This window comes from Eschscholzia californica, unplaced genomic scaffold (assembly GCF_041429995.1).
Source record: "Eschscholzia californica isolate CP2 unplaced genomic scaffold, dmEscCali1.0.p SCAF_2, whole genome shotgun sequence".
In the NCBI taxonomy this organism is placed as follows: Eukaryota; Viridiplantae; Streptophyta; class Magnoliopsida; order Ranunculales; family Papaveraceae; genus Eschscholzia; species Eschscholzia californica.
This window is the reverse complement of record NW_028238309.1, coordinates 53,679,798-53,706,596: the sequence shown is the minus strand read 5'-3', so window position 1 is coordinate 53,706,596 and position 26,799 is coordinate 53,679,798. Positions and strand designations below refer to the sequence as shown.

At 38.3% G+C, this 26,799-nt stretch overlaps 3 protein-coding genes across 4 annotated transcripts; 2 read left to right on the top strand and 1 right to left on the bottom strand.

Moving 5' to 3' along the window:
- The first annotated feature begins 675 nt into the window (after positions 1-675).
- On the top strand, positions 676-2,546 carry LOC147559036 (transcription factor MYB30-like). Its single transcript, XM_086660816.1, has 3 exons — positions 676-1,091; positions 1,301-1,430; positions 1,578-2,546. The coding sequence occupies exons 1-3, from the start codon at positions 959-961 to the stop codon at positions 2,083-2,085; spliced, it is 771 nt and encodes a 256-aa protein (XP_086516942.1). The 5' UTR covers positions 676-958; the 3' UTR covers positions 2,086-2,546.
- A 1,031-nt stretch (positions 2,547-3,577) lies between these two features.
- LOC147559034 (cocosin 1-like) lies at positions 3,578-11,612 on the bottom strand. 2 transcript variants are annotated; one of them, XM_086660814.1, is made up of 5 exons: positions 11,118-11,612; positions 10,752-11,014; positions 10,045-10,491; positions 9,479-9,793; positions 3,578-3,863 (listed from the first exon to the last, which is right to left on the bottom strand). In XM_086660814.1, the coding sequence occupies exons 1-5, from the start codon at positions 11,461-11,463 to the stop codon at positions 3,849-3,851; spliced, it is 1,386 nt and encodes a 461-aa protein (XP_086516940.1). In that variant the 5' UTR covers positions 11,464-11,612; the 3' UTR covers positions 3,578-3,848. The 2 variants fall into 2 exon arrangements, with proteins under 2 accessions (XP_086516940.1, XP_086516939.1); XM_086660813.1 differs by having other exon boundaries at positions 3,578-3,864; positions 9,485-9,793; positions 11,118-11,502.
- LOC147559035 (uncharacterized) lies at positions 3,864-6,069 on the top strand. The gene is made up of 2 exons (XM_086660815.1): positions 3,864-5,516; positions 5,819-6,069. The coding sequence occupies exons 1-2, from the start codon at positions 4,454-4,456 to the stop codon at positions 5,851-5,853; spliced, it is 1,098 nt and encodes a 365-aa protein (XP_086516941.1). The 5' UTR covers positions 3,864-4,453; the 3' UTR covers positions 5,854-6,069.
- Positions 11,613-26,799: the final 15,187 nt, after the last annotated feature.

The following is a 26,799-nucleotide window of genomic DNA, read 5'->3' as shown; positions in this document are numbered from 1 at the left end:
TTATCATTTTCTATATTTCCTTAATAATAACTCCTAAAATATTTAACCTTTAACAAGCTAGCTCTAGTTGTTCTTTGTCATCATCCCCATTACACATTTGTTGACCATTACTTTGACTTGAGACATAGAACTAGACGAAATGATTGGGGTCTTTCCTATCAAACATTGACTCATATCAACTAGGCAAATTATCAAAAGAAAAAAGTAATGACATGGAATTTTTAATTTTTTTTCGTTGCAACCCTTTATGATATTTACAAGATTGAATTTGGATGGATCACAAATAAAATGAGGCATGCAACATATTTTTTTCGTCACAAAACTAGGGGAACACCATGCCATATTCCATGGAGTACTACCCCTAATAGGACAAAGAGTATTTTGGTCTTTTTAGAATGTCAAAAGACCAAAATACTCCTTGCCTTATTACCAACTCAACTACGGAGTATGCCATTGAGTATGTCAGGGAGTCATTTTTCGTTTTCGTTTTAAGCTTACTAAGCTTTATATATGCAATGGGACCAAGGTCTCTTAATTTGTCTATTTCCTATATATACATATATATTTTTTGGACATAATATATATATATATATATATATATATATATTAATATATTATTAGTGGGGAAAAAGACCATGTATAGAAATCTAGAAAGAGATAAGATGGAGATAGAGAGGGGACAAGTCCTTCACTCCTTGACAAATCCCCTTCACTCCTTCCTTGAACAAGCTGGCTTATGCATGTTTAAAATAAAGGATTATATCACTATATATAGAGAGACCATTCAATGTAACCCATTACACCTTGTCCAAATTAAGCTTTGGGATCTCAACTTAAGAGAGAGAGAGAGAGATCTAGAGAAAGAAAGAACTACCACCCACACAAAGAGACTGGTTAATTAATTAATAGTCAATCTCATCAATTAATCTCTCAAAGGAATTAAGAAGTAAAAAAAAATATGGTGAGAGCTCCATGCTGTGAGAAGATGGGTTTGAAGAAAGGACCATGGACATCTCAAGAAGATCATACTTTGATCTCTTATATTCAACAATATGGACATGGAAATTGGCGTGCTCTTCCTAAACAAGCTGGTAATTCTTGCTTTCATTTTATAGCTAGTCTTACCACCTATACGCTCGTATATTTCATTTTTAACCATGTTAGAGAATCAGTTGATGAAAATACGTGGTCAGAAATATACTCTATCTGCTTTTGAGTTAAACTCCGTGTAAGAGTACAAATTAGAAAAGAAGTATTTCTCATTTTGAAGTCCATATCTTCTTCCTTACTTTTGAATCAGGTTTGCTAAGGTGTGGGAAAAGTTGTAGATTGAGATGGACAAATTACTTAAGACCAGATATTAAACGAGGAAATTTCACCAAAGAAGAAGAAGAAACTATCATCACATTACACCAAATGCTCGGAAATCGGTAAATATTTACCTAATTCCATTGATTTAAATTTTGTTGTTAAAAGATGACATTTACCTAGTCATTTTGATTTCTTATTTTGAGATGTTTATAAAGTTGTATTTGAATTGCTTGATTTCTTATTCAATATTTGTTGTGTATTTTTAGATGGTCCACGATTGCATCAAAATTACCTGGAAGGACGGATAACGAGATTAAGAATGTATGGCATACCCATCTGAAAAAAAGACTCCAACAAAATCAAGCAACAACTATTGAAACAACGCGAAAAATGGATAAAGAAAGCTCAACTACTGATCCAAAATCGATAAAAAACTCACAACAACTTGAAAGTTTCGAATACGCTTCAGTGTCACCTCAACAATCATTGAGTGATTACTCTTCCAGTCTAGACTCATCAAATGAATCGATTGACAACATTGACACGAGAATTGATCATCATGAGGACTCTTCTTCGGAATCATTTCTTAAAATTAACGAAAATATTTTGTATGAAGAAAATTTCGAAACGATGGACAATTTAGAAGAAACCTCAGCTGAACCAAGTAACCAGCTTCTAGTTTCTACACTTTTAAGGAATTCAAACACAAATGAAGACATGGTGTTTTGGTACAACCTCTTTGTAGGAGCAGGGGAGTTCACTGCAGAATTATGAGAAAATAATTTTCCTTTTGATTCTACTTTTTTGGCCTTTTTAGAAAACTTTTCCCCTTAACAAAGTGTAGTGATGGGGTAGAATTTACTAGGGAAACCAAATTCTTGGAAATGTAACCTATGGACACCTGAGTTGAAGGAGGCTAATAGTGACTATAGCTAGGGAACCATATATATACATGTCATGTTGTCAATATATGACTAAAAATTTGTATCCAATCTGTATTTGTATCTAAAATATTTGAAACTTCGATCAATTTATTTGATCGGATGGTATACTGAAAAAAAAAGTGTTGTCCTAGAAGATTGAGGTGTAGGTCATCTTATTTGACACGTGTTAGAATAGTTATATAGTCTTACATTGTACAATTGTTAAAACTTCTCTCCTGTAAAACTCTTTATAAAGATCTTATGTAATAGCTAGGAATATCAAGTCAATCAATACAATTCTCTTTTCTTTCACACGGATTGTGCTCAATAATCAAATTTGAAAATTATATGTTTAAGGGTTCCGAAACACCTTATCCATGAATGATATGAGAACAATCTTTTTAGTTATCCTGGTATTCATCCACACCTTTGTTCTTACTAGTTATGAGAGATTTAGTTATCTCAATATGTTACACAAGCAATGTTGTCAAGCATATTTGAAGTGACACACTTCAAAAGTACATCGTGTTATTCGAGCCATTAGTCTTATATTAGTAAAAATGCACTTGTTAACTATTATTGAAGTTAAATGACATTTGCACAACAAAAATACACCTTCCATAAGAACACATAAGTGATCTCCCTTGGCCTCCTCCACTTTGCAGATAGGGTTAACGAGTGGGACATTGTCATCCTCTATCTCATTTTTAAATAGATATAGTTCTACAATATGTTCACGCAGGTGCAAATTATTGATAACTTGTTGGATTCTGACCGGACTTTCAAATGGTTTTTGTTAGAGATACCCATTCTGAAAATAGAAAGAAATAGTACAGAGATATATTATATTGTTGTGAGGTTAAATGTAACCTTCCACTACTCTTTCCTCGATTAATTATATTGAACGTATAGTTGAGACTATAGTCATTATGATTTATGGTTCTACTTTGTTTATCGACTTTCGTACAGTATGGAAAGAGCCATGAGAGGCTTGCTGTTATAGTGAGATTCACCACTGAAATGATCGTAATTGTGTCCTTAGAGTAGCTCACATGTATCACTTAGAACTCTTTCACTTTCAAGCATTTTTCTCGGTGTGAAAAGACCACTTCTTGTGTTTCAAAATGCTTTTTGTTCTCAATGGACGACTTTATATTTATATCGTTGTAGGAAGATCAATTGGATCCATTACCGCACTAAATGCTTAAATTTATGATAATTGCCCCTTTATCTCTTTATGATAGAAATATGTGAAAATGAAACCCACCCTTTCCTCAAATATAAGTAAAATGTCTCAAGTTTAAAGGTCTAAAGTCTAGAGACCGCCTTTATAACAGTCGAAATTTAAGCAAAATTAGTTTATTTCATTTGACTTCGATCCCTAGTACGTAAGTACTTATTACATGACTCATGCATGTAAGCAAGCTAGCTTACCTTGACCTCGACTACTACTATGGCCCTCTCACTTTTATTAGCTATTACATCTCTATCCAAAACAAAAAGGTTGTACATATATAGTTTATTCTAGGCTTGATTAGGCAGAAGCTACTTTCTGCTGAGACCTAGATGTGGAACTTGGAGTAAGTATCATTGTCTCTTGTCCTCTGTTATGTTTCAACCTATTTGCTTCTGTTAGAGAGTCTACTCCACTCGGCTAAACCGAGTGGATTAGTCCATTGTTAGGGCAAGGATTTCCTACTATAATTAGGAATCCTAATCCTAGTGCTATTAGGAATGTTGTATTAATTAGTTTTTCTATTTCTATTTTCTATTTCTAAAACTTCTTCAATGTAAACCTATATAAAGAGATCGATACATAATGTAATAAACATGTTATTGTGAATAAACAAAAGGTTTTACCTTAATCTCTCTCTCACACAATTAACATATCATCTTCTTCTTCTCGGTTCTCTCCGAAACTATCTCACTTCATCTCTCGGTCTCACCGGAGCTGCTGCTGCCTCCTCTCGGATTCAACCGAGTTTAGTTATTCTTCCACTCTCGGTTTCACCCGAGAATCACTCTCATACCTCTCGGGTTCAACCGAGAGCTGCTGTCCTTCCTCTCGGTTCACACCGAGAGCATCTTCTTCCATTACTCGGATTCAACCGAGTTATTACTTCGTCATCCTCGGCTTCATCCGAGTTGATTATCAAAAGGTACGCACCTCTTCACATGGTATCAGAGCCTAAAGAATTCAATTTTTTTTTTTTTGAAAGATGACTACCCCCGAATCTTCGGAGATCTCTCAAATTAATCCTAGCACCAATAGTGGGCCGTTTGATGTTCACCACTCGGATTCTCCTACCACTATTCTCATCACACCGCTTCTAACCGGTGACAATTACTCCTCATGGTCACGAGGAATGACTAAGGCCTTAAGGGCTAAAGCTAAACTTGGTTTCGTTGATGGAAGCATTGAAAAACCCACCGATCCAAAAGAATTAGAATTATGGGGACGATGTAATGATCTCGTCTCTAGTTGGCTCATCAATTCCGTTGATCCACCTCTTCGTGATTCAATCTTATATGATGAATCGGCCTTTGATATATGGCACAATCTATATGATCGTTTTCACCAAAGCAATGCTCCCAAAATATTCCAATTGAAGAGAGCTATTTCTTGTCTAAAACAAGATAATTCCGATGTTTCCACATACTTTACCAAACTCAAGGCTCTTCAAGATGAACTTAACTCTTTGCTAATTACCGAGCCTTGTACATGTGGTCATGGTAGATCCTTGATTGATCGGACGAATCAAGATAGAGCTATGGAGTTTCTCCAAGGTCTTAATGACCGATTCTCCTCAATTCGGAGTCAAATTTTGTTGATTGAACCATTCCCTTCTATTCTTCGAATTCATTCTCTTGTTAAACAAGAAGAGGTTCAACAAAACATTGTTTCTCCTATGAATATAGATAACAACGCTGCTGCCCTAGCCGTTGGTTTCAATGAATATAATCAAAATCGGTCCTATGGTTCCGATAAACAAAGACCAAAACGCCAACGACCGTTTTGTGATCATTGTAAACTTCATGGCCATGATAGTTCAACATGCTACAAACTCCATGGTTATCCACCAAACTATGGTCAACGTGGAAGACCACGTTCTCGGCAAGATGCGGCCACCAATTCGGTCACACATCAAACCGATGTGGGGGTGCCTACAGCAACATCCCTAACTCCGGAGCAATATCAATCGGTTTTGGCTTTGTTGGATCAACACAAACAGCCCACATCCTCTCTCCGTCTCAACAAGGATCCACTTGTCAACCTCACCGGTAAGTATACTTCTTCTTCTCACCCTCCTTGGGTTATTGATTCCGGTGCCGCTAAGCATATATGTTCGGTTTTATCCCGTTTTTCTTCCTATTCCCTTGCTCCTCCGGATCTATTTGTTAGATTACCCGATGGATCAAGAGTTAAAGTCCACCATATTGGTTCGGTTTATTTTTCCAATAATTTTTATTTACAAGATGTGCTTCATATTCCATCTTTTCAATTTAATCTCATATCTATATCTCAAATTTCTAAATCTCTTCGTTGTACCGTCTTATTTGACAATGACTTATGTCTTTTCCAGGACCGAACAACGAAGATGGAGATTGGGCATGGTAGTCTTCATGACGACCTTTACTTCCTTCGCACGGAGCGTCAAATTTTTTCCGTTTCAAATTTAGTCCAAGATAAATCTAGTCATGAGTCTTTTTCTTTATGGCATTGCCGTTTAGGCCATCCTTCCTTTTCTCGTTTTCAATTTTTTAATTCAAGACTTCCATGTATGAATTTTAAATTTTTATCTAATAAAGTGCCGTGCGATGTTTGCCCACTTTCTAAGCAATGTCGATTGCCTTTTCCTACTAGCACCACTTCTTCCACTCATATATTTGAGTTGGTTCATGCCGATATATGGGGTCCTTTTCCGGTTCCCTCCACCTCCGGGTGTCGTTATTTCTTGACCCTTGTTGACGATTTTTCTCGTTGTACTTGGATATTTCTCCTAAATTCTAAATCGGATTCTACCGTCCAAATTAGGAATTTCTCTAATTATGTTCAAACACAATTTGAGTGTGTAATAAAAACAATTCGATCGGACAATGGTTCCGAGTTCATAAATCATTCTCTTCAAAGTTGGTTTCTTGAGAAGGGGATTATCCATCAACGAAGTTGTACTTATACCCCCCAACAAAACGGTGTTGTAGAGCGAAAACATCGACATATTCTTGAGGTCGCTAGATCTTTACGACTTCAAGCTCATCTCCCTCTTTCCTTTTGGGGAGAATGCGTTCTAACCGCCGTCTATCTCATTAATAAACTACCCACACCAATCCTTGATGGGAAATCCCCTCATGAAATTCTCATGGGTACTCCTCCGAATCTTTCACACTTACGCGTCTTCGGATGCCTTTGTTATGCCCGTATACCTTTGGTCAAAACCAAGATGGATGCCCGGTCATCCGCCGGCATCTTTCTTGGCTACCCAAGTGGACAAAAGGGTTATCGTATCTACGACTTATCTACTAAACGTATTTTCATCTCAAGAGACGTCACATTCTTCGAAAACCGTTTTCCGATGGCTTCTCCATCTCCGGCACAAGCTCCTCACGCCGACCCGTCTCCATCTCTCTCTTTAGATGATGACGGAACCTTTGAGTTTCCGGTGACAGCCGAGTCTTCCACCAATTCACCGGCCGACAGCAGCAGGTTCACCGAAGAACCTACTGTCCCTGTCGTCCCGGTTGTGGATTCAGCCTCAGGGGTGCCTGCAGACACCCCTGCTGCTATCCCTTCGGGGGTGCCGACAGAGGTTCCGGCTTCTCCTACGGAGGTGCCCACAGATCTCTCTGACGGGCTCCCCGGTTCAGGGGTGCCGTCAGATCATTCTGACGGCCAACCCACTTCAGGGGTACCGAGAGCAACCCCCATTCACAATCCCGGCCCGGTCGTCTCTCTTCCACCGACCGGCGATCTCCCTTCCGGCGCTCCCGCCGTTGACACCGGCAGACCGGTTCGGTCTCGTCAACCCCCTAGTCACCTCAAAGACTACGTTTGCTCCAACACCACTACTGTCAAGTACCCACTTGACAACTATTTCTCTATCAATTCCTTTTCGACATCTCATCAACAATTTCTTTCCTCGGTCTTATCTTCCACCGAACCAACTTCTTTCTCACAAGCAATGAAATCTTCTCATTGGAAAGAAGCCATGGCTAAGGAAATTTCGGCCTTGGAAGAAAACAAAACATGGACACTCACCAACTTACCACCCGGCAAGAAACCTATTGGTTGTAAGTGGGTGTATAAAATAAAGTTCAAGCCCGATGGCTCCATAGAACGTTATAAAGCTCGCTTAGTGGCTAAAGGCTATACTCAAATAGAGGGCTTGGACTACAATGATACTTTTGCTCCGGTTGCTAAACTAGTAACCGTTCGTGTCCTTCTCTCTCTCGCCGCCATTAAAGGCTGGTCTCTCCATCAATTGGACGTTAATAATGCCTTTCTCCAAGGCGACCTTCATGAGGAGGTTTACATGAAACTTCCCCCCGGATTTTCATCTAAGGGGGAGTCTAAAGTATGCCGCCTTCACAAGTCTATTTATGGTCTCAAACAGGCTTCCCGTCAGTGGTTTTCCAAATTTTCCTCCGTTCTACTTGAACGTGGCTTCTCTCAATCTAAGAGTGATTATTCACTTTTTACTTTTCGTTCCCCCTCCACTCAGATTTATGTTCTAGTCTATGTGGATGATATCATTATCACAGGAAATAATGATCATGCTATTTCCAAGTTAAAATCATTCTTAAATAATGCTTTCTCCCTAAAAGATTTAGGACGTCTCCAGTACTTCCTTGGTATTGAAGTTTCTCGTTCGTCACAAGGCATTTTTCTATGTCAAAGAAAATATGCACTTGATATTTTAAAAGATTCTGGACTAACCGCTGCACGTCCCTCTGAGTTCCCTATGGAACAGAAACTTCGCCTTAGTCCCACTGACGGTACACCATTGACGGATCCGTCAGTTTACCGTCGCCTAATTGGCCGGCTTCTCTACTTAACAGTTACACGGCCAGATATCGCTTTTGCTGTGAATAACCTTAGTCAATTCATGCAAACACCTAGTCAGGTACACCTAGACGCCGCCCATCGCGTACTACGATACTTGAAAGGTACCCTTGATAAAGGAGTATTTTTATCCGCAAACAGCTCTCTCCATATCACAGGTTACTGTGATTCAGATTGGGCTGGTTGTCCTTCGACCCGTAGATCGACTACAGGATATTTTACAATGTTGGGTTCTAGCCCACTTTCATGGAAATCAAAGAAGCAACCCACCGTTGCCAAGTCTTCGGCAGAAGCAGAATATCGAGCTTTAGCCATCCTCACATGCGAATTACAATGGCTCAAGTATTTATTACTTGATTTTGGAATTGATCACTCGGATCCGATGACAGTTTATTGCGACAATAAAGCCGCTCTCCACATTGCTGATAATCCAGTCTTTCACGAACGTACCAAACACATTGAGATAGATTGCCACATCGTTCGTGAGAAGATCAAAGATAACGTCATTGCCACGCGCTTTACAAGTTCAGATTCTCAGCTTGCAGATATCTTCACCAAACCACTCGGGGCAGAACCGTTCAAGAACATTATTGGCAAGTTAGGCGTTACTTCCATTCCCGCTCTAACTTGAGGGGGAGTGTTAGAGAGTCTACTCCACTCGGCTAAACCGAGTGGATTAGTCCATTGTTAGGGCAAGGATTTCCTACTATAATTAGGAATCCTAATCCTAGTGCTATTAGGAATGTTGTATTAATTAGTTTTTCTATTTCTATTTTCTATTTCTAAAACTTCTTCAATGTAAACCTATATAAAGAGATCGATACATAATGTAATAAACATGTTATTGTGAATAAACAAAAGGTTTTACCTTAATCTCTCTCTCACACAATTAACATATCATCTTCTTCTTCTCGGTTCTCTCCGAAACTATCTCACTTCATCTCTCGGTCTCACCGGAGCTGCTGCTGCCTCCTCTCGGATTCAACCGAGTTTAGTTATTCTTCCACTCTCGGTTTCACCCGAGAATCACTCTCATACCTCTCGGGTTCAACCGAGAGCTGCTGTCCTTCCTCTCGGTTCACACCGAGAGCATCTTCTTCCATTACTCGGATTCAACCGAGTTATTACTTCGTCATCCTCGGCTTCATCCGAGTTGATTATCAAAAGGTACGCACCTCTTCACAGCTTCATCTCTTGAAATCTTATAAGCATTCATCAACACTTCTACTGGCATAGCTCTCAAGGCTGAAGTGGTTCCAGCCAAGGGGCTAATCATGGCATTGTCATTGGTTTTGAATGCTATCCATTCAAATCCTTCTTCTGTTGCTTGTTTCACAACAGCAAAGTTTTGTGGGACAACCAACATTTGTTGTTCGCGGAGTTCTCCATCAAAGACACGTCGTCCTGCACTTCCTACTACCTGAACCCTAGCACTTCCTCTTGTGACGTAGATCACACTGTGGGCGTTCAAGTTCCAGTGAGGTGCGTAGAAAGCATTCTGCACAATAGATATGTTAATCCATCAGATAGGGTATATCTCATGTTAAGTGTATGAACGATTCTGACGAAGTCCTTGACTTGCTGAGTCATTCAAGTAAAAGAACGGTCCAGATCATAGTCAAGCTTTGTCTTGTAGTGAGAGTGAGTCAGCAAGTCAAGAATTTTGTCAAAATCCTCTGTGCACATAGCACTTGTGTGTGTATGTGTGTGTGTGTGTGTGTATATATGTGTGTGTCTTTTATTACTTACCCTATAAAGAACACCTCTTTCAGCACTCATTCGGATGGAGTTAAGGATGGGAAGCTTCTGACTGTTAAGAGTAGTGATATGCCCACCATTTTCTGAGTAAACATCAGACTGAGTTGGATCGGCTATGTTCTGACTGAGCCTCATGTTGCACATGGTCTCCTCTAGGCCATTTGTTTTCCTCCATTGTTGTTCAACTTGTTCTTCTTCTTCTTCTGTTGGTGGTCTAATCACTTGAAGCCCACCTTTAATTCTAACTATGTTACCTCTTTTGTCATCTAGGCTCTGTAGCTTCCTTGCTGTCTCCATGCTGACCCCGAAAGACTCGGCTAGGGTTTCAACATCAAAACCACTCAACATGTTGTTTGTTGGCATCTGTTGCTGGCCTCTGGCTGGTTGTTGGTATGAGAATTTTTGTTGTGTTTGCTGACCTCCAGCCAGTTGGAACACCTGCACAAATATTTACACTTTTACTAAAATTAATTCATATGTATGTAAAGTTTGTTTTTTCTAAGTCCGATTTGAAATCTGACTCGAGGTCTGAATAGACTTGAGCCAGATTATATCCAGAATGTTCACTTTTGTCTGACTAGTTTGAATTGTTGATTTAAGCTGATTTTATGTCTATTTGGGTCAGACAATGTAGATCATTAATTCAAACGAGTTAAATAAAAATAAACACCGCATGAGATAGACTACTTTATACGTACTCTAAGGTTGCGATCTAGTTGGTTGCTACTGCTGCTGGTGTCATGAACGGCAACGATGACAAGTGGAGTTTCACCCTCATTATAGCACCAATGAGCTACTCCGGCAGGCAAAGCCACGATATCACCTTGTCGGAACTCACGGATCTTTTGATGTTGATCTATGGATCTCTGTTGTTGGCTACCTCTTTGTCTTGATAACTGTGGTTGGATTGAGTGGTAAGTCTCTGGGCAACCAGGAAGTATAGCTCCTGTCATTCCTCTTCCTATATCATGTACACATAAAACCCCCATTAGAATAATATGAAACCCTCTTATAACCTTAAAAGAAATAAATTGAAATTTGTAATAAAAAAGTGGATGGGGTGCCTTGAACTATGTAATAGAGCCTAGGTGCATTCTCAAATGTGGGTAAGAGGAGTCCTCCTGACTGAATAACGTATCGAGTAGCAGCAACACCAGCACACTGGAACTGTTCGTTAGTCTGGTCATAGAATTCGGTAGTACCAGCTTCCGACTGGACTTGACGATTAGGTTGTTGAGCATTTAAGTTCTGGATCATACATTCGCTTCGATCTTGGAATCGGCGTTGTGGTTGTTGTTGTTGCTGTTGTTGTCCTTGCCATCCTCCACTGCTTACTTGTTGCTCTATCTGACCCAAACAAACATTCAACAAAAGAACAAAGAAGAATGCAAGAGAGAAAGACTTCATCATGGTGAGTTAAGGGGGAAGGAAATGTTGATCTTGAGGTGAAGTGAAGAATGAGTTTGGTTGGGTATTTATACTTGGAAATTGACAATTAGGGTTTGACACATTTCAAGTGGTTGGTGAGAGATTCTTTTGCCATGTACTAAAAAAGAGTCATCAAATAGTGTTATTTAACGTGTGGTTTGTACTCTTTGCATGAAAATATTTTAACTTTAAAGGAAGAGACAAATTCATGTGTCAGTCCATTTCATGTATTAATTCAGTCTGTTTTGAGAGTAACCCACTGTTTCCAAAGTCCGAACTAACCCTCCGATACTAGATCCTGACCCGACACGTCAGCCCACCAGAATTCGTCAGGACTCACGTCGGGCATAGCATCACAGTTGAACAGATAAAACGTAGTTGGTGTTGTTAGAAAATGTGAATTTTCTATGCCCACAGGTATGAAAATTTTACGGGTTTGATATTTTATTTATACTAGTCTTATTAATAAATTATAGTAAATTCTAATATGCGGAAGTTACATACCTTCAGCCATTGTTGATTAAGTGATAAACTGGAATCCAAAGATAATCACAGAATACTGAAGTTCTTCTAACCCCAATCCTCTCCGTAAGTTTGTTGTTGTGTTTTGATGGAGAGACACAAGCATTAATTTATAGGAGGGGTTAGGGACCTTCAGTTATGGTAACTACTCCCACTTCTTTTCCATCGAAGAAGGGGGTAGTGGGTTGGTTATTGTAACCAACTTTATCTCCCAAATATTCCCAATACCCACGTAAGCAATTTACTGAATTCAAATCAGTAAATTGGTCAAAGCCAAGATAGAGGGAAATTAGGAATGTGGGCCACCCTTAGTCTCTAACAAGAGACGTGTCCAACATTCTCCCACTTGGCCCACATGCTATATTTCATAAGTACATGGGTGATGGACTGTATGGCCAAACAAACACTTAGATTGGGATATCACTCACTCTTAATTAAAGAACATATCACACGAATCATAGCGGTCACATTCTGATAAGTGAATGCTTCCTTCCATGTATTACAATGCATTATGCTCTCTAACTAAGCACTTGATGAGCATAACTTCTGAATGAGTAATTTCTGACAAAATTACTCAGGTCCTCCTTTAATATCACAATGGATATAAGATGGTTATTCTTTATGTGCACGAATAAAACTATTTATTCAAAATAACCAAACACCTTAAAACAGTCAAAGAAAGTACATGTCAAGCATTACATAAGTTAACAAAGACCCATACGCTCCACATGATCTAAGAACACTTGTGCCGGCAACGCCTTAGTCATGGGATCTGCAATCATTAACTTAGTACTGATATGCTCAATGGCCACTACATGTTCCTTAACTTTATCTCTGACAAGAAGGTACTTTATGTCGATATGCTTACTTCTGCTTCCACTCTTATTGTTTTTAGAGAAGAAAACCGCAGCAGAATTATCACAAAGGATCTTTAATGGTCTCTCTATAGTATCGACAATTTTGAGACCCGAAACAAAGTTTCTCAACCATATTGCTTGTGTCGTTGCTTCATAGCATGCAATGAACTCTGCCTCCATAGTAGATGTTGCGAGGATGGTCTGTTTGGTACTTCTCCAAGATATAGCTCCTCCAGCGAGAAGAAAGATATATCCCGAAGTAGATTTTCTTGAATCCACACATCCCGCAAAATCTGAATCCGAATATCCAACCAGCTCCAGATGGTCAGCATATCCGTAGGTCAGTCTGTAGTCCTTAGTTCCTTGCAGATATCTCGTAACTCTTTTCACAGCCTTCCAATGTTCTTTCCCGGGATTGCTTTGGTATCTTCCTAACAGTCCCACCACGAAAGCAAGATCAGGTCTTGTGCAGACCTGTGCATATAAAAGGCTGCCTACTGCTGATGCATATGGAATGTCTTTCATCTCCCCCTGTTCCAATGCATTCTGTGGACATTGACTTAAAGTCAATTTTTCCCCTTTAGCGATTGGCGCTACAAGTGATGCACAGTTATGCATCCTGAATCTTTCCAAAATTCTTTCGATGTAGGCTTTCTGAGATAATCCTAAGGATCTTTTAGATCTATCTCTGTGAATCTCTATGCCTATGACATAAGAGGCTTCACCTAAATCCTTCATCTCAAAATTCTGAGAAAGAAATTCCTTAGTCTCATGTAGCAATCCCAAATCACTAGTTGCAAGTAAAATATCATCTACATATAGGACTAAAAATATGTATTTGCTCCCACTGACCTTAAGGTATATACATTGATCGACAATGTTTTCTGTAAAATCAAAAGAGGTTATAACATTGTGAAACTTTAAATACCATTGGCGGGATGCCTGTTTTAGTCCATAAATAGATTTCCTGAGCTTGCAAACTAAATGGCGATCGTTTTCGTCACGAAAACCCTCGGGTTGAACCATGTATACCTCCTCTCCCAAATGACCATTAAGGAATGCTGTCTTAACGTCCATTTGGTGTAGCTCTAGATCAAAATGAGCTACTAAAGCCATAATAATCCGCAATGAATCCTTCTTAGAAACCGGAGAGAAGGTTTCATGGTAGTCTATGCCTTCCTTCTGAGTGTAACCTTTAGCTACAAGTCTAGCTTTATATCGTTCGACGTTTCCGGAAGAGTCTCTTTTGGTTTTATAAACCCATTTGCAGCCAATGGCCTTAGACCCTTTCGGTAACTCAACGAGATCCCAAACTTGATTTTTAGCCATAGATTCCATCTCTTCCTTCATGGCATCATACCAAAGTGCAGATTTTTCTCCATTTATGGCTTCTGAAAATGAATTTGGGTCACGTTTAGGCCCTATATCAAAATCAGATTCTTGGAGATATACTAGATAATCGCTAGAAATAGCTAGTTTTCATGTTCTTGAGGATCTCTTTAGAACCACATCTTCATGCTCAATTTGTGGAACAGGTTCTTGTGGGATTTGTTCTTCATGAACCGGTTGCTCTAAAGTTGGTTGTTGTGCAATTATGTCAGGTTGACTTCTTTGCACAATGACCAAATCTCTAGTATCCACAGGCAACTCAGGTTCCTCTCGTGTTTCCTCAAATTCTATCAGTCGAGGAATATCACTCCCACTTGAATCAAAATCCTCAAAGAACTTAGCATTTCTAGCCTCAACTATTCTTTGGGAATGTGAAGGACAATAAAACCTAAATCCCTTAGAGTTAACTGCATAGCCAATGAAATACCCACTGGTTGTCCTTGGATCTAATTTCTTTATGTGAGGATTGTAAATTCTCACCTCTGCAGGACAACCCCATATGTGCAAATGACTTAAACTCGGTTTCCATCCGTTCCATAATTCAAATGGTGTCTTAGGAACGGCCTTAGATGGAACTTTGTTTAAGATGTACACTGCGGTTTTCAAGGCTTCACTCCATAAGGATAAAGGAAGATTAGTGTTACTAATCATGCTCCTCACCATGTCCATAAGCGTTCGGTTCCTCCTTTCGGCTACACCATTTTGTTGTGGTGTGTCAGGCATTGTATATTGAGCAACAATGCCTTCTTCCTCAAGGAACTTAGCAAATGGACCAGGCATCTGACCATTTTCTGTGTACCTTCCATAGTACTCCCCGCCTCTATCAGACCTTACAATCTTTATTTTCATGTCCTTTTGTTTTTCTACTTCTGCTTTAAAACTTTTGAAAGCATCAAAAGCTTCAGCTTTATCAAACAGAAGATAAAGGTACATGAATCTCTTATGGTCGTCAATGAAGGAGATAAAATATCTCTGACCGTTGAGACATGGGGTAGGAAAAGGTCCACATATGTCAGTGTGTATGATCTCGAGGATCTGAGAACTCCTTTTGGCACCCTTAGAGATCTTGTTTGTCTGCTTTCCCTTTATGCAGTCCACACAAGTACCAAAATCAGTAAAATCAAGAGTTTTTAAAACTCCATCTTTCACTAATCTCTTTACACGCTCAATGGAGATATGACCTAATCTCCTGTGCCATAAAGTAGAGGAGTTCTCATCGATCCTATTACGTTTAATACCAACATCTGCATGCATATTTAAGTAATTATGCTCGAAAGTGGGGTCTAGATCAATTTTGTACAAACCATCAATTAAAGTTCCACCACCAACCGAAAAATTATTTTTCAAAATACGAAAACATGGTTTCTTAAATAAAAATTCATAATCAACATCCGCAAGTTTTGAAACAGAAATCAAGTTTCTAGAAAAAGATGGAACATAGAAAACATTGTTTAAATCTAACACAAAGCCGGTTTTCAAAATTAATCTAAAAGTCCCCACAGCTTCGACTTGAAACCGCATCCGGTTTCTGGAATAGATGCCAACCTCATTTCCTTTCGGCTTCCTTAGGTCCAGAAAGCCCTGCATGGTATTAACAATATGAATCGTAGAACCAGAGTCAATCCACCAAGTATTAGTTGGGGCATCAACAAAAAACGATTCATGACATACACAAGATATGAGATTACCTTTCTTCTCGAGCCAGTTCTTATACTTGAGGCAATCTTTCTTTTCGTGTCCAGCCTTTCTGCAGAAGAAACATTTCACCCGTTTGCCATGATGCTTTAATGGCATAGTTTCTTTGTTCTGCACATTCTTGACACGTTTGCCCTTCTTGGTACTTCCTTTAGCATGAGAAACAAAATGGGCACTTTCAAGTTTCTCATGTTTCATCCTCTCTTCCTCTTGAACACACATGGTCAGAAGTTCATTGATTGACCAATTTTCCTTATGTGTGTTGTAGGAGATTTTGAAAGGCCCATATTCCTTAGGAAGAAAGTTAAGTACCAAATGAACTAAAAATGACTCAGGAATCTCAACTTTAAGGGGTTTCAGCTGAGCAGCAATGTCCCTCATCCCCATAATGTGCTCACGCACTCCTTTAGAATAGTCAAAAGTTTTGTCTGAAAGTCTTTTCATTAGGGTGCTGGCTTGTGCCTTGTCTGAGCGAACAAATTGTTCCTCAACCGCTTTGAGAAAGTCTTTTGCATGAGGGCAATCAGGTATTGAACCCCGAATACTCTTATTCACGCGGGACTTAATGAGCATCAAACTTAGGCGATTAGATCGCTCCCACCGCTCATAGTCCAACCTTTCCTGAGGCGTACTTGATTCCGTGGGGACGGGTGGTGCATCCACACGAAGCGCCAAATCCAAGTCCATACACCCCAAAGTGAAGAGAACACTGTCTTTCCAATCCGAGAAATTATCACCACATAAAATAGGAATATTACGGGAAGTATCATTCATAAAAGCAGTAGAAATAGCTGCAAAAGAAACATTCATGCTATGAAATATGTAACTTTATTCTAAATCAACTAATGTCAATTTAGTAGTAAATTCTAACCTTCCTGTGGGCAGAGGCTACAACCGCATAAGAATTTACTATAATTTATTAATAAGACTAGTATAAATAAAATATCAAACCCGTAAAATTTTCATACCTGTGGGCATAGAAAATTCACATTTGATATTTATTTTACTATCTTATTCCAATATAATTTTACAAAATAATTATCTCCCTGTGGGGCAAAATAATTATTTATAAAAATTATATTGCAATTGGAATGTCATTTTAACTTGATGCGATAAAACAAATAACAATTTATTATCGCACATCTACATATTTCTAGATGCTATGGCTACTCTAGAAAAATATGCAATGTTCAAAATAAATGACTTCTTCCATTATCATGAACCGATCATCATACCCATGCATTTAAGGTCCACCTTTATATTATCTACATCAAGAGGGAGAAACAACACATAATAAATTGTGTCACCATGAATAATTGCATACAAATAAAACATTAGGCTATATGCATGGGGTACTTAGATCATACTTACTGTATTTGTCTCTTGGTTCCCATTCATTTAATTCCATTACACAATATTTTCATTAATCAAAAACTTCACAAGTCCCTGATCAATTTAAATGAGAATCCAGAGACAAAATATCTCCATAAATTATCATGTCACATGGAAACAAGATGTACCAAATTGCATTTATATAACTAGCATGGATTTGTGACGGTATATGAACAGTAAGTAATAGGATGAGTATAATTGAAGTTTCTCCATTTAGATCAGTTTATTAGAGAGAGAAAAGTAACATGTGAATTTGTTACTTTAATTCCTATATTCTCTCCTTTTAGTCAAACCGTAGAGAGAGAGAAAACATCATTGCTATAAATTAGTGATACCATTTTCCAAATCGGGTTATTATCACTAAAACAAGTAACAAAACTATCTAATACTAAATCAGGAATTTGTTACTCTATTCCAAAAATCCTCCTTATACTTGGTCAACAGTATTGTTTCTCGTTCTATACCCATTATGAATCCGTTTGACAAATATAATGCCTAAAATTTCTAAAGCAAGGCAAAAATTTCCAACAACAGAGTGCAACACATGTACTAATCAATTTCAATTTCGAAATCAACTCCAGTGTAGTAACCGAATGATATTTGGAAGATCAAAAATGTCAAGAAATATCAATATCTACCTAATAAGTAGGAACCGACTATAATTTTTGTTGAATTTTCTTCAACAACCCAGACATTTAAATCTCAATCCTATTTTGTTTCCAAAAATATTTCCCTTAGTCAAAGAATATTGCTATCTAATATTCGACTAAATCAATAACAGTGAATAGTTATAGTTATATAATACAATGAGGGAAATAGAGAGTTTTGTTTTCCAAATAATATAATTCAACTATATTATTTATTTAGTTGTATCTAAACTTAGAAGAAGAATCAAGGTTGTAAGTTTAGATATCATGAAAAAACAACAAATAATTTTAAATACTAATCAACAAAGCCAAAGGGGGCTCTGATACCAAATGTTAGAAAATTAAATTCTAATATGCGGAAGTTACATACCTTCAGCCATTGTTGATTAAGTGATAAACTGGAATCCAAAGATAATCACAGAATACTGAAGTTCTTCTAACCCCAATCCTCTCCGTAAGTTTGTTGTTGTGTTTTGATGGAGAGACACAAGCATTAATTTATAGGAGGGGTTAGGGACCTTCAGTTATGGTAACTACTCCCACTTCTTTTCCATCGAAGAAGGGGGTAGTGGGTTGGTTATTGTAACCAACTTTATCTCCCAAATATTCCCAATACCCACGTAAGCAATTTACTGAATTCAAATCAGTAAATTGGTCAAAGCCAAGATAGAGGGAAATTAGGAATGTGGGCCACCCTTAGTCTCTAACAAGAGACGTGTCCAACAGGTGTTTCATTGGGCAATCTCATGGAGCCAAGACCACAAATTTTAACTGTGATACCTTAACTAGGCTTTAAGCCTTTCTATATAACCTTCTTGTGATCTTGTTAACAGTTTCGGTAAGCCTTCTCCGCTACCATTACTCTATATTTTAAATGAACTATTTTTATATTTTCTAAAAAGATTAACTCTCGGACCATATACGTCTATACGACCCTTATACAGAATTTAAGATTGATAAGAGTGGGTTGCAAGCAAAGTAGATTAATTAGGTGCATGGGTTGCCGACAACTCTGCCTAGTAAGATTAGAAGTGGCTGGCCTCTCAGGTTGAATGGCCAAGATAAATGCCAAATGCATAAGAATTGAGAAGATTTGAAATTCGAACGGAACATAAGAGAAAGAACTCGAAGGATGTAGAATAAAGAAGAGTACGAAAGGAAATTTTGAAGAAATCGAAATGGTGTATCATGGTCAACAATCTGAAATGTGACAAAGAACGGGGTTTAGGGGGTATTACAAATGAGTTTCTCGAGGCTTCTTGAGACACTTAAGCCTACGATTTTGTCAAAATTATTAGAGATTTTACTTATGTTGGCTTCTTCGATTGACGTTGTAACTGAACCAATATCACTTGGAATCCGAAAAGTAAGAGCTCTAGAGTCTAGAGGCAAAAGTTTATAGACCTATTAGTTTGATCATTAGGTCGCATAACAAAAATTAATGTTGAAGCCTCTTACTTCGGAGGTACAGGAGAGACAACCGAGGTTCACATGCATGACCGAAGTTGAGCCCAACCCCACTGCGGAGGATGTGATTACAGTGGATGAGGCATACTCCATCGCAATACACGAAGAGATGACGAGCCCAATATTGAGCTAGCACAAATTAAAGGAGAGAAGACGACGCAACGAGCCATCTCAAAAGACTTGATGATTCCAGTACACATCAGGATCTCGGAAGCAAAGGTCACTTAGGTGAACAACACTATGCGCAGAAGCAGAAAGGCAAAAATTAACGAAGTTCTTGAGAAATTACGGGCACATCTTTGCCTTTGGCACAAAGGAGTTTCATTCATAAACACCTCTGTAATTTCTCGCCAATTCAATTTGAAGCCAAAAAATCTAGCTCCTGAGGCGGAACAACAGATATACATTATTAGCTAGTAGCCCAGTTGGTTAGTGTAGAAAATAGAGCTCAAGATACCCTAAACTTTAGGGTATTGCTATATTTATAGAGACGATAAGAGTTGTTACAATTACAAGTATATCCTTAAACAAAATGAAGAATTACATATATATACATTACTACTAATATCCCCCCTCAAGCCGAATCCCCAGGAACCAATGAGAGCTTGAACTTGAGTTCTTGAAATCGAGAGGTGGATAATCCCTTTGTGAAAATATCGGCAAGTTGAGAATCACCCGGTAAGAAATGAACTTTAAGTGTGTCAGCCTTGACTTGTTCACGGACAAAATGAAAATCGATAGCGACGTGTTTGGTCCTCGAATGCAAAATTGGATTAACCGTGAGATATGTTGTGTTGAGATTGTCACAGTGAATAATAGGGGGAGTGCCTTGAGTAAGGCCCAATTCCTTAAGAAGATTCCGTAACCAAATTAGCTCAGTGGATGCTTGGGTCACGGCCCCATACTCTGCTTCGGTGGACGAACGGGCCACTGTGGGCTGGGTTTTGGAGGTCCACGCAATTAGATTGGGACCAAGAAAGACACAATACCCAGAAGTGGAACGTCTATCATCGGGGTTCCCATCCCAGTCAGCATCCAAATAAGCAATCAGTGGTAGTGACGTGGCCCGTCGAAGAATTAATCCATGAGAGAGAGTGCCCTTAAGGTATCGAAATATTCAGCCATTAAGTGAACAGAGCAAGGTTTTGCCATGAACTTAGAAACTTGATTGACTGAATAGGTAATATCAGGTCTAGTTAAAGTTAAATACTGTAGTGCACCCACCATACTACGAAAGAATTGAGGATCAGACAATGGTGTTCCATCTAGTTTCGATAATTTAGTTCCAGTGAGAACGGGGGTTGAAACTGGTTTGGAATCCAGTAAACCAAATCGAGTTAACAAATCTGTTGTGTATTTCGTTTGAGTGAGAAGAAGAGAATCAGAAGTTCTTTTGGCCTCCATGCCTAAGAAGTAACTCAAAGGACCAAGATCCGTCATCTCAAATTAAGTTTTTAACCAAGAAATGAAAGTTTGAAGTAAGGAAGAAGAAGAAGAGGTCACAATGATGTCATCGACATATAGTAATAGGATTATAATGTCTTTAGAAAATTGTAAATGAAACATGGAGGGATCTAAGATGGATTGAACAAACCCATATTTGAATAAACTAGTACTGAACCGAGAGTGCCAGGCTCGAGGGGCCTGTTTCAGGCCATAGATAGCCTTGTTTAACTTACACACATGATTTGGAAGAGAATGATCTTCAAACCCCTTGGGTTGATTCATGTACACAGTTTCAACCAAGTCCCCATTTAAAAACGCATTTTTAACATCTAATTGTTGAATGTGCCAATTATCATCTAATTGTTGAATGTGCCAATTACCATCTAATTGTTGAATGTGCCAATTACCTGAGATTGCAATCGAAAGGACAGATCTGATAGTTGCAGGTCGAACCACTGGACTGTAGGTCTCATCATAATCAACACCATGTTCTTGAGTGAATCCCCTAGCCACCAAACGAGCCTTGTATCGTTGAATTGATTCGTCTGCCTTCTATTTAACCTTATAAATCCATTTGCAGCCTACCACATTACAGTCCGAAGGAGGTGGAACCAAAGTCCATGTTTTATTCTTCAACAGAGCATGTATTTCATCAATCATAACCTGATTCCAGTGATCAAATTTTGAAGCCTGTACATAGGTAGTTGGTTCAACAAAATTAAACGAGTTAGTAGTAGAAAGTAGAGATAAAGGGGTGGTGAGTAGAACCCTAGGTTTCCTTGTGCCATCACGACTGCGAGTAATCATTGGGTGAGTGGACAACGAGGAAGGTGTGACCAGATTAGGTGCATCATCAGAAGAGATTGAAGGATCAATATGAGGTGGGATTGAAGGAGCAACAGTAGATGAAGGAATAGGGTTCGAAATTGTGTAATTAGGGTTTGGAAGAGTAGAAGAGGGACCAAGTAAAGTGGCAATGGAGTTCGAAATTTGGGAATTAGGGTTTGAAAAGGGAATAAAGGGGTTTGTAGACACCTGGACGTTGTCAGACCCTAGAGAAGGAGTGGGAGACATATGGTCAGATACTGTTGCGATAGTGGAAGGACGAGTCTGAATAGGAAGAGAGGGAAGGGTGGTGGGACCAGCAGACTGAGAACCACTATGTACCAGCCCAGAAGGGCCAGCTGGCATTGAAGGAGAAGGTGAGAGAGGACCACTCGGAATTAAATTAGATGGACGATTAGGATTAAAAGGAGAATTTCGAATAGGATCAACGGTCCAATTTAAAGAGACGTTGGGTTGGAGAATAGGGTTTTGGTCTTCTTCCTTCAAAGCTTTGCTGAATGGAAAGAGGGTTTCGTCAAATAGAACATGACGAGAGATGTAAACTCGAGAGGACGATTCATCCAGGCATCTATATCCTTTGTAATTAGGGCTGTAACCAAGGAAGATACATGGTTTGGATCTTAGGTCAAGTTTGGAGGAACGATAAGGAGACAGTAGGGGGTAGCAACGACAACCGAAAATGCGAAGATCATTGTAGTTAGGTTTAATGCGAAAAAGCTTTTCAAAGGGAGAAACACCATTTGTAGTAGAGCTGGGTAAACGATTGATTGTATAGATTGCTGTTTGAAGAGCCTCTGGCCAAAAAGAATTAGGAACAGGAGCTTAATGGAGCAGAGTAATGGCAGTTTCGACTAAATGTCGAATTTTGTGCTCGGACACCCCATTTTGTTGAGGGGTGTGAGGACATAAGCGACGATGATGAATGCCAAATAAGGAAATTTGTAAAATCGGTGTTGACATATTCACCCCCTCTATCAGATTGAAGAGTTTTGATGGGAGTACCAAATTGATTTTCAACAAAGAGTTTAAAGTTCTTAAAGTGTGTTAAAACCTCAGATTTGTTCTTTAAGAAATACAACCAGGTAAACCTGGTGAAGTCATCAATTAGAAGGAGGACATAGCGATGGCCAGAAGAAGAAGTAATTGGAGAAGGACCCCATAGGTCTGAGTGCATGAGCTCATTAGGGTAAGTAGAAGAATGAACAACAGAGGTAAAAGGGAGGCGATGATGTTTGCCCAAAATGCAACTATTACATTTGATTGATTTCATTACAGAGTTCTTAAAAGGTAAAACATTGCTCTTAATAATTAAATTGAAAATGAGCGAGTGGGGGTGAGCTAAACGGCAGTGCCAAACTTCAGATGTAGCAGAGGGTGATGAAGCCAGAGGAGAAGTAAAGAGAGAAGTTGGAGCTTGAGTTGAGAAGGCTCTGTTGGGTGAGAGTTGAAAAAGACCATTGTTAAGTGTTCATACTAGGAATTTCCTCCTTGTTGGAATGTTCTGAACATAAAAACCAGATCGATGGAAAACAACAAGGCAGTTAAAATCACGAAGAAGATGAGAAACTGAAATTAGATTTTTCTTGAAGGATGGAACTAACAGGACATTATTGAGAGAAAAATTAGTTGAAGGAAGAAGGATGTTTGAAATACCTGATACTGGAGTAACATTACCAGTACCCACCATAACATGAGCAGGATGATTAATCTCAGAACGAGATGATGTGGATGCAACATCAAAAGAGATATGCATTGAAGCTCCTGAATCAATATCCCAATTAGGATTAGAAGGAACAGAGTTTAAACCCATGGCTGAGAAGGATTGAGCCATATCATTGAAGTGAGGAAGGTTGTAGCATTGACGAGCTGAGTGACCAATCTTTCCACAATATTGACAAATTAGTGTTTGAGGAGGAGGTCCAAGAACAGAAGAGATGTTTCTCTGATAACCCCCTCTGTTAGAATGGTATCCTCTGTTTGAACCTCTGTAGCCTCCTCAAGAAGAACGACCTCTGTTACCTCGATGAGGTGAAAAGGAAGGTCGTGGTGATGGAGCAGATTGAGAAATAAGAGATGCTGGTTGGATGTTCTGAGCACTAAGGAGTTCTTTCCGAAATTCATGAGTAAGTAACAAGGAATGTAACTCAGAGGAAGAAGATGGGGTTAAACGAGTGGTAATAGAGGTGACAAATCCTTCATATTCTGGACCAAGACCAGATAAGATAACCAACACCAGTTCAGAATCAACAACTGGATGGCCAACAGCAGCAAGAGAATCAGAAATGGATTTTAGACGAAGGAGATAATCATTGACAGAAAGAGAACCTTTCTTCGTAGTTTGAAGTTGTAAATTCAGATTCATGAGACGAGCATAGTTGATAGATGAGAAATTTCGAGCTAAAGAATCCCAAACAGCCTTGAAAGAAGTAAGACCAAGAACCTGACTTAGGACTGGTTCAGTGAGAGTAGCATTGATCCATGATAAGAGCATCTGGTCAATGCGATACCAGTAAAGATAATCAGGATTAATGGGAGAAACAGAGGTGGATTCTGAGGAAGAAGAAGGTAGAAATTCAGGGGGAGGAGGGAATGGGCCATCAACAAATTTGAAGAGGAAGAAGAAGAAGGCAGAAGGCGATGGCACTGAAACCCAAGAGAATTTTAGAAAGTAGCTCTGATACCATGTTGAAAATAGAGCTCAAGATACCCTAAACTTTAGGTATTGCTATATTTATAGAGAAGATAAGAGTTGTTACAATTACAAGTATATCCTTAAACAAAATGAAGAATTACATATATATACATTACTACTAATAGTTAGAACCCTGCCCTATGAAACGAAGGTTAGGTTTTCGACTCCTTGGGGCAACATTTTTTAGTTCTATTTATTTCTTATCCTTTTTAGTTCTATTTATTCCTTGATAAGAGAAATTTTAACCTTCAAGGAGACGCCTTTAACACTCATATTGTGGCCTTTAAGTGAAATTTTTTATTAGGCCCCAATTAGTAATTACTTCCGTTTCGGCACTTACCCAAGTGCGTCCAAGCTTCTATGTAGACCCCAAATTTTGTCTTGTTTTCCAATTATAATTTTCTCATGTTGTACTTCAATTATTTTTGTAAGTCACAAATTTTTTCTTTTATTTCGTACTTGTTTATCTTTCCTCACTTCATGATCTTGTTATTATTTATGTGTTGCCAATCGTTTGTAAAAGTTGTCGATTGACCCTCCAATCTCAATATTTTCTTCTTGGTTTCTCAAATTTAGGTATGTCCGATGGTAGAAAAATCATTTTTTTCATATTATACGACGATAAAAGTATGAAGCAATTGTAATGCTTCGAACAAAATCCTGGTTCCGCCCCTGCCTAGCTGTCAAACAGAATATCTATTATATAAAACACAATGGTGTTTTTTGAGGTGGACCGTTGATTTATCTCTTGGATATTCACGTCCGTCTGATTATCATTTGTAGATTTTTAATCAAACGGTTGAAGTTCATTGAAAATTAAGTTATTTAACCTCCTGTCCATGTGTCGCCAAATTAGACGAGAGGTCACAAACTGCATCTTAACTTCCCCCAATTTCTCTCCCTTTATTCTCTCCCTCAAGACTCATTATCCCACGTTTTCCTTATAAGATAGTTTTTCAAAAAAAAAGATAAGTAGTTACAAATCAACGGTTAAACTCCCCTATCCAACCAATTTCTTTTTCTACTCCCACTAATCTCTCTCCTCCCACTACTAATATAGTTTAAATTTATTAAAAAAATTAATTTAACTGCTTTCTGGAAATAACTACTACTCTCGCACTATATAACTTACCGATTATGAGTATTTTTCTATTGGGTTGTCTATCATTTCATTTTTTTCATAGTTGTTTGATTTTTTTAGGCTCTCATATTTGTTTTCTTGACAAGTTGTTACCATTTCATATTTTAGGTTTAAGCTAATCTGCACATGTAAATCATTTTTAGAAGGATAAAGTGGTGGCTCACAATTTTTAAACATATCAAGAGTGGTATGATTCTTATTTGAATGTTTAAGTGTGAATTCCTGTTTGAATGTTTAATTTAGGTGGTGTTCTTTCCTCTCTTTTTCATTATGTAAATGTACTCTAACCTTCAAGATTTATTTTGGTTTTGATTTGTGATTAATATTTACCTTTTTTTTGTTCTTATAGGAGAATGACAATTAATTGACAACCAAGTCAGAGAAAATGAAGAAAAAGAAACTGGAAGATTGACAACCAAGTCAGAGGAAAATAAAGAAAAAGAACTAGAAGATCCGTTGTTGTATTTTGTTTTAATTTTTTTCTGTTCTATTTCATTTACCATTCTTTTTTACTTTGTTAGTTTGGAATTCATATTATCTTCTCTTTATTTTCTCTTTGTTGTAATATCCATGAAGTTTGAATGGTGTAATTTCATCTATTGTCATTTCTCTAAAACTCATTCACATAATCTTATAAATATCTAATCTAATTTCTATTTCATATCAAAGTTAATAGTGCATTTAATACTAATGAGCCGGTTCAAAGTTAATAGTGCACTTAATACCATTTTTTTTATTAACATTTGTACTTTTTTTTTTATTAAATTAAAATAATTCTTTTTCATAATCCTAATGCCGGTTATACATTTCCATTACAACTAGGTGTCCACCGCGTCCCTGTTGACTAACGCCTTCATGTATGAGCGAACCTAAAACATATGACCTTGCTACTCATCGATTGCGTTATGCCTTATGCGTTGAGTATGTGTTAGTGGTGTGTTTATACTGGGATCATGCATAACCTAGACGTGTATGTGTCGCGATACATACATGTCTAGGTTATGCATGACCCCAGTATACACGCACCACAAAAGCATACTCTGCACAATTGATGAGTAGCAAGGTTATATATTTTAGGTTCGCTCATACATGAAGGCGTTAGCCAAAAGGGATCTACCGCGTCCTACGGACGCAGTGAACACCTAGTACATATATTGTTCCACACAAACATGTTTGGAAGCTTCTGGCTCAGGAGTGATCAGTGAGACATATTTCCGAGTGGCT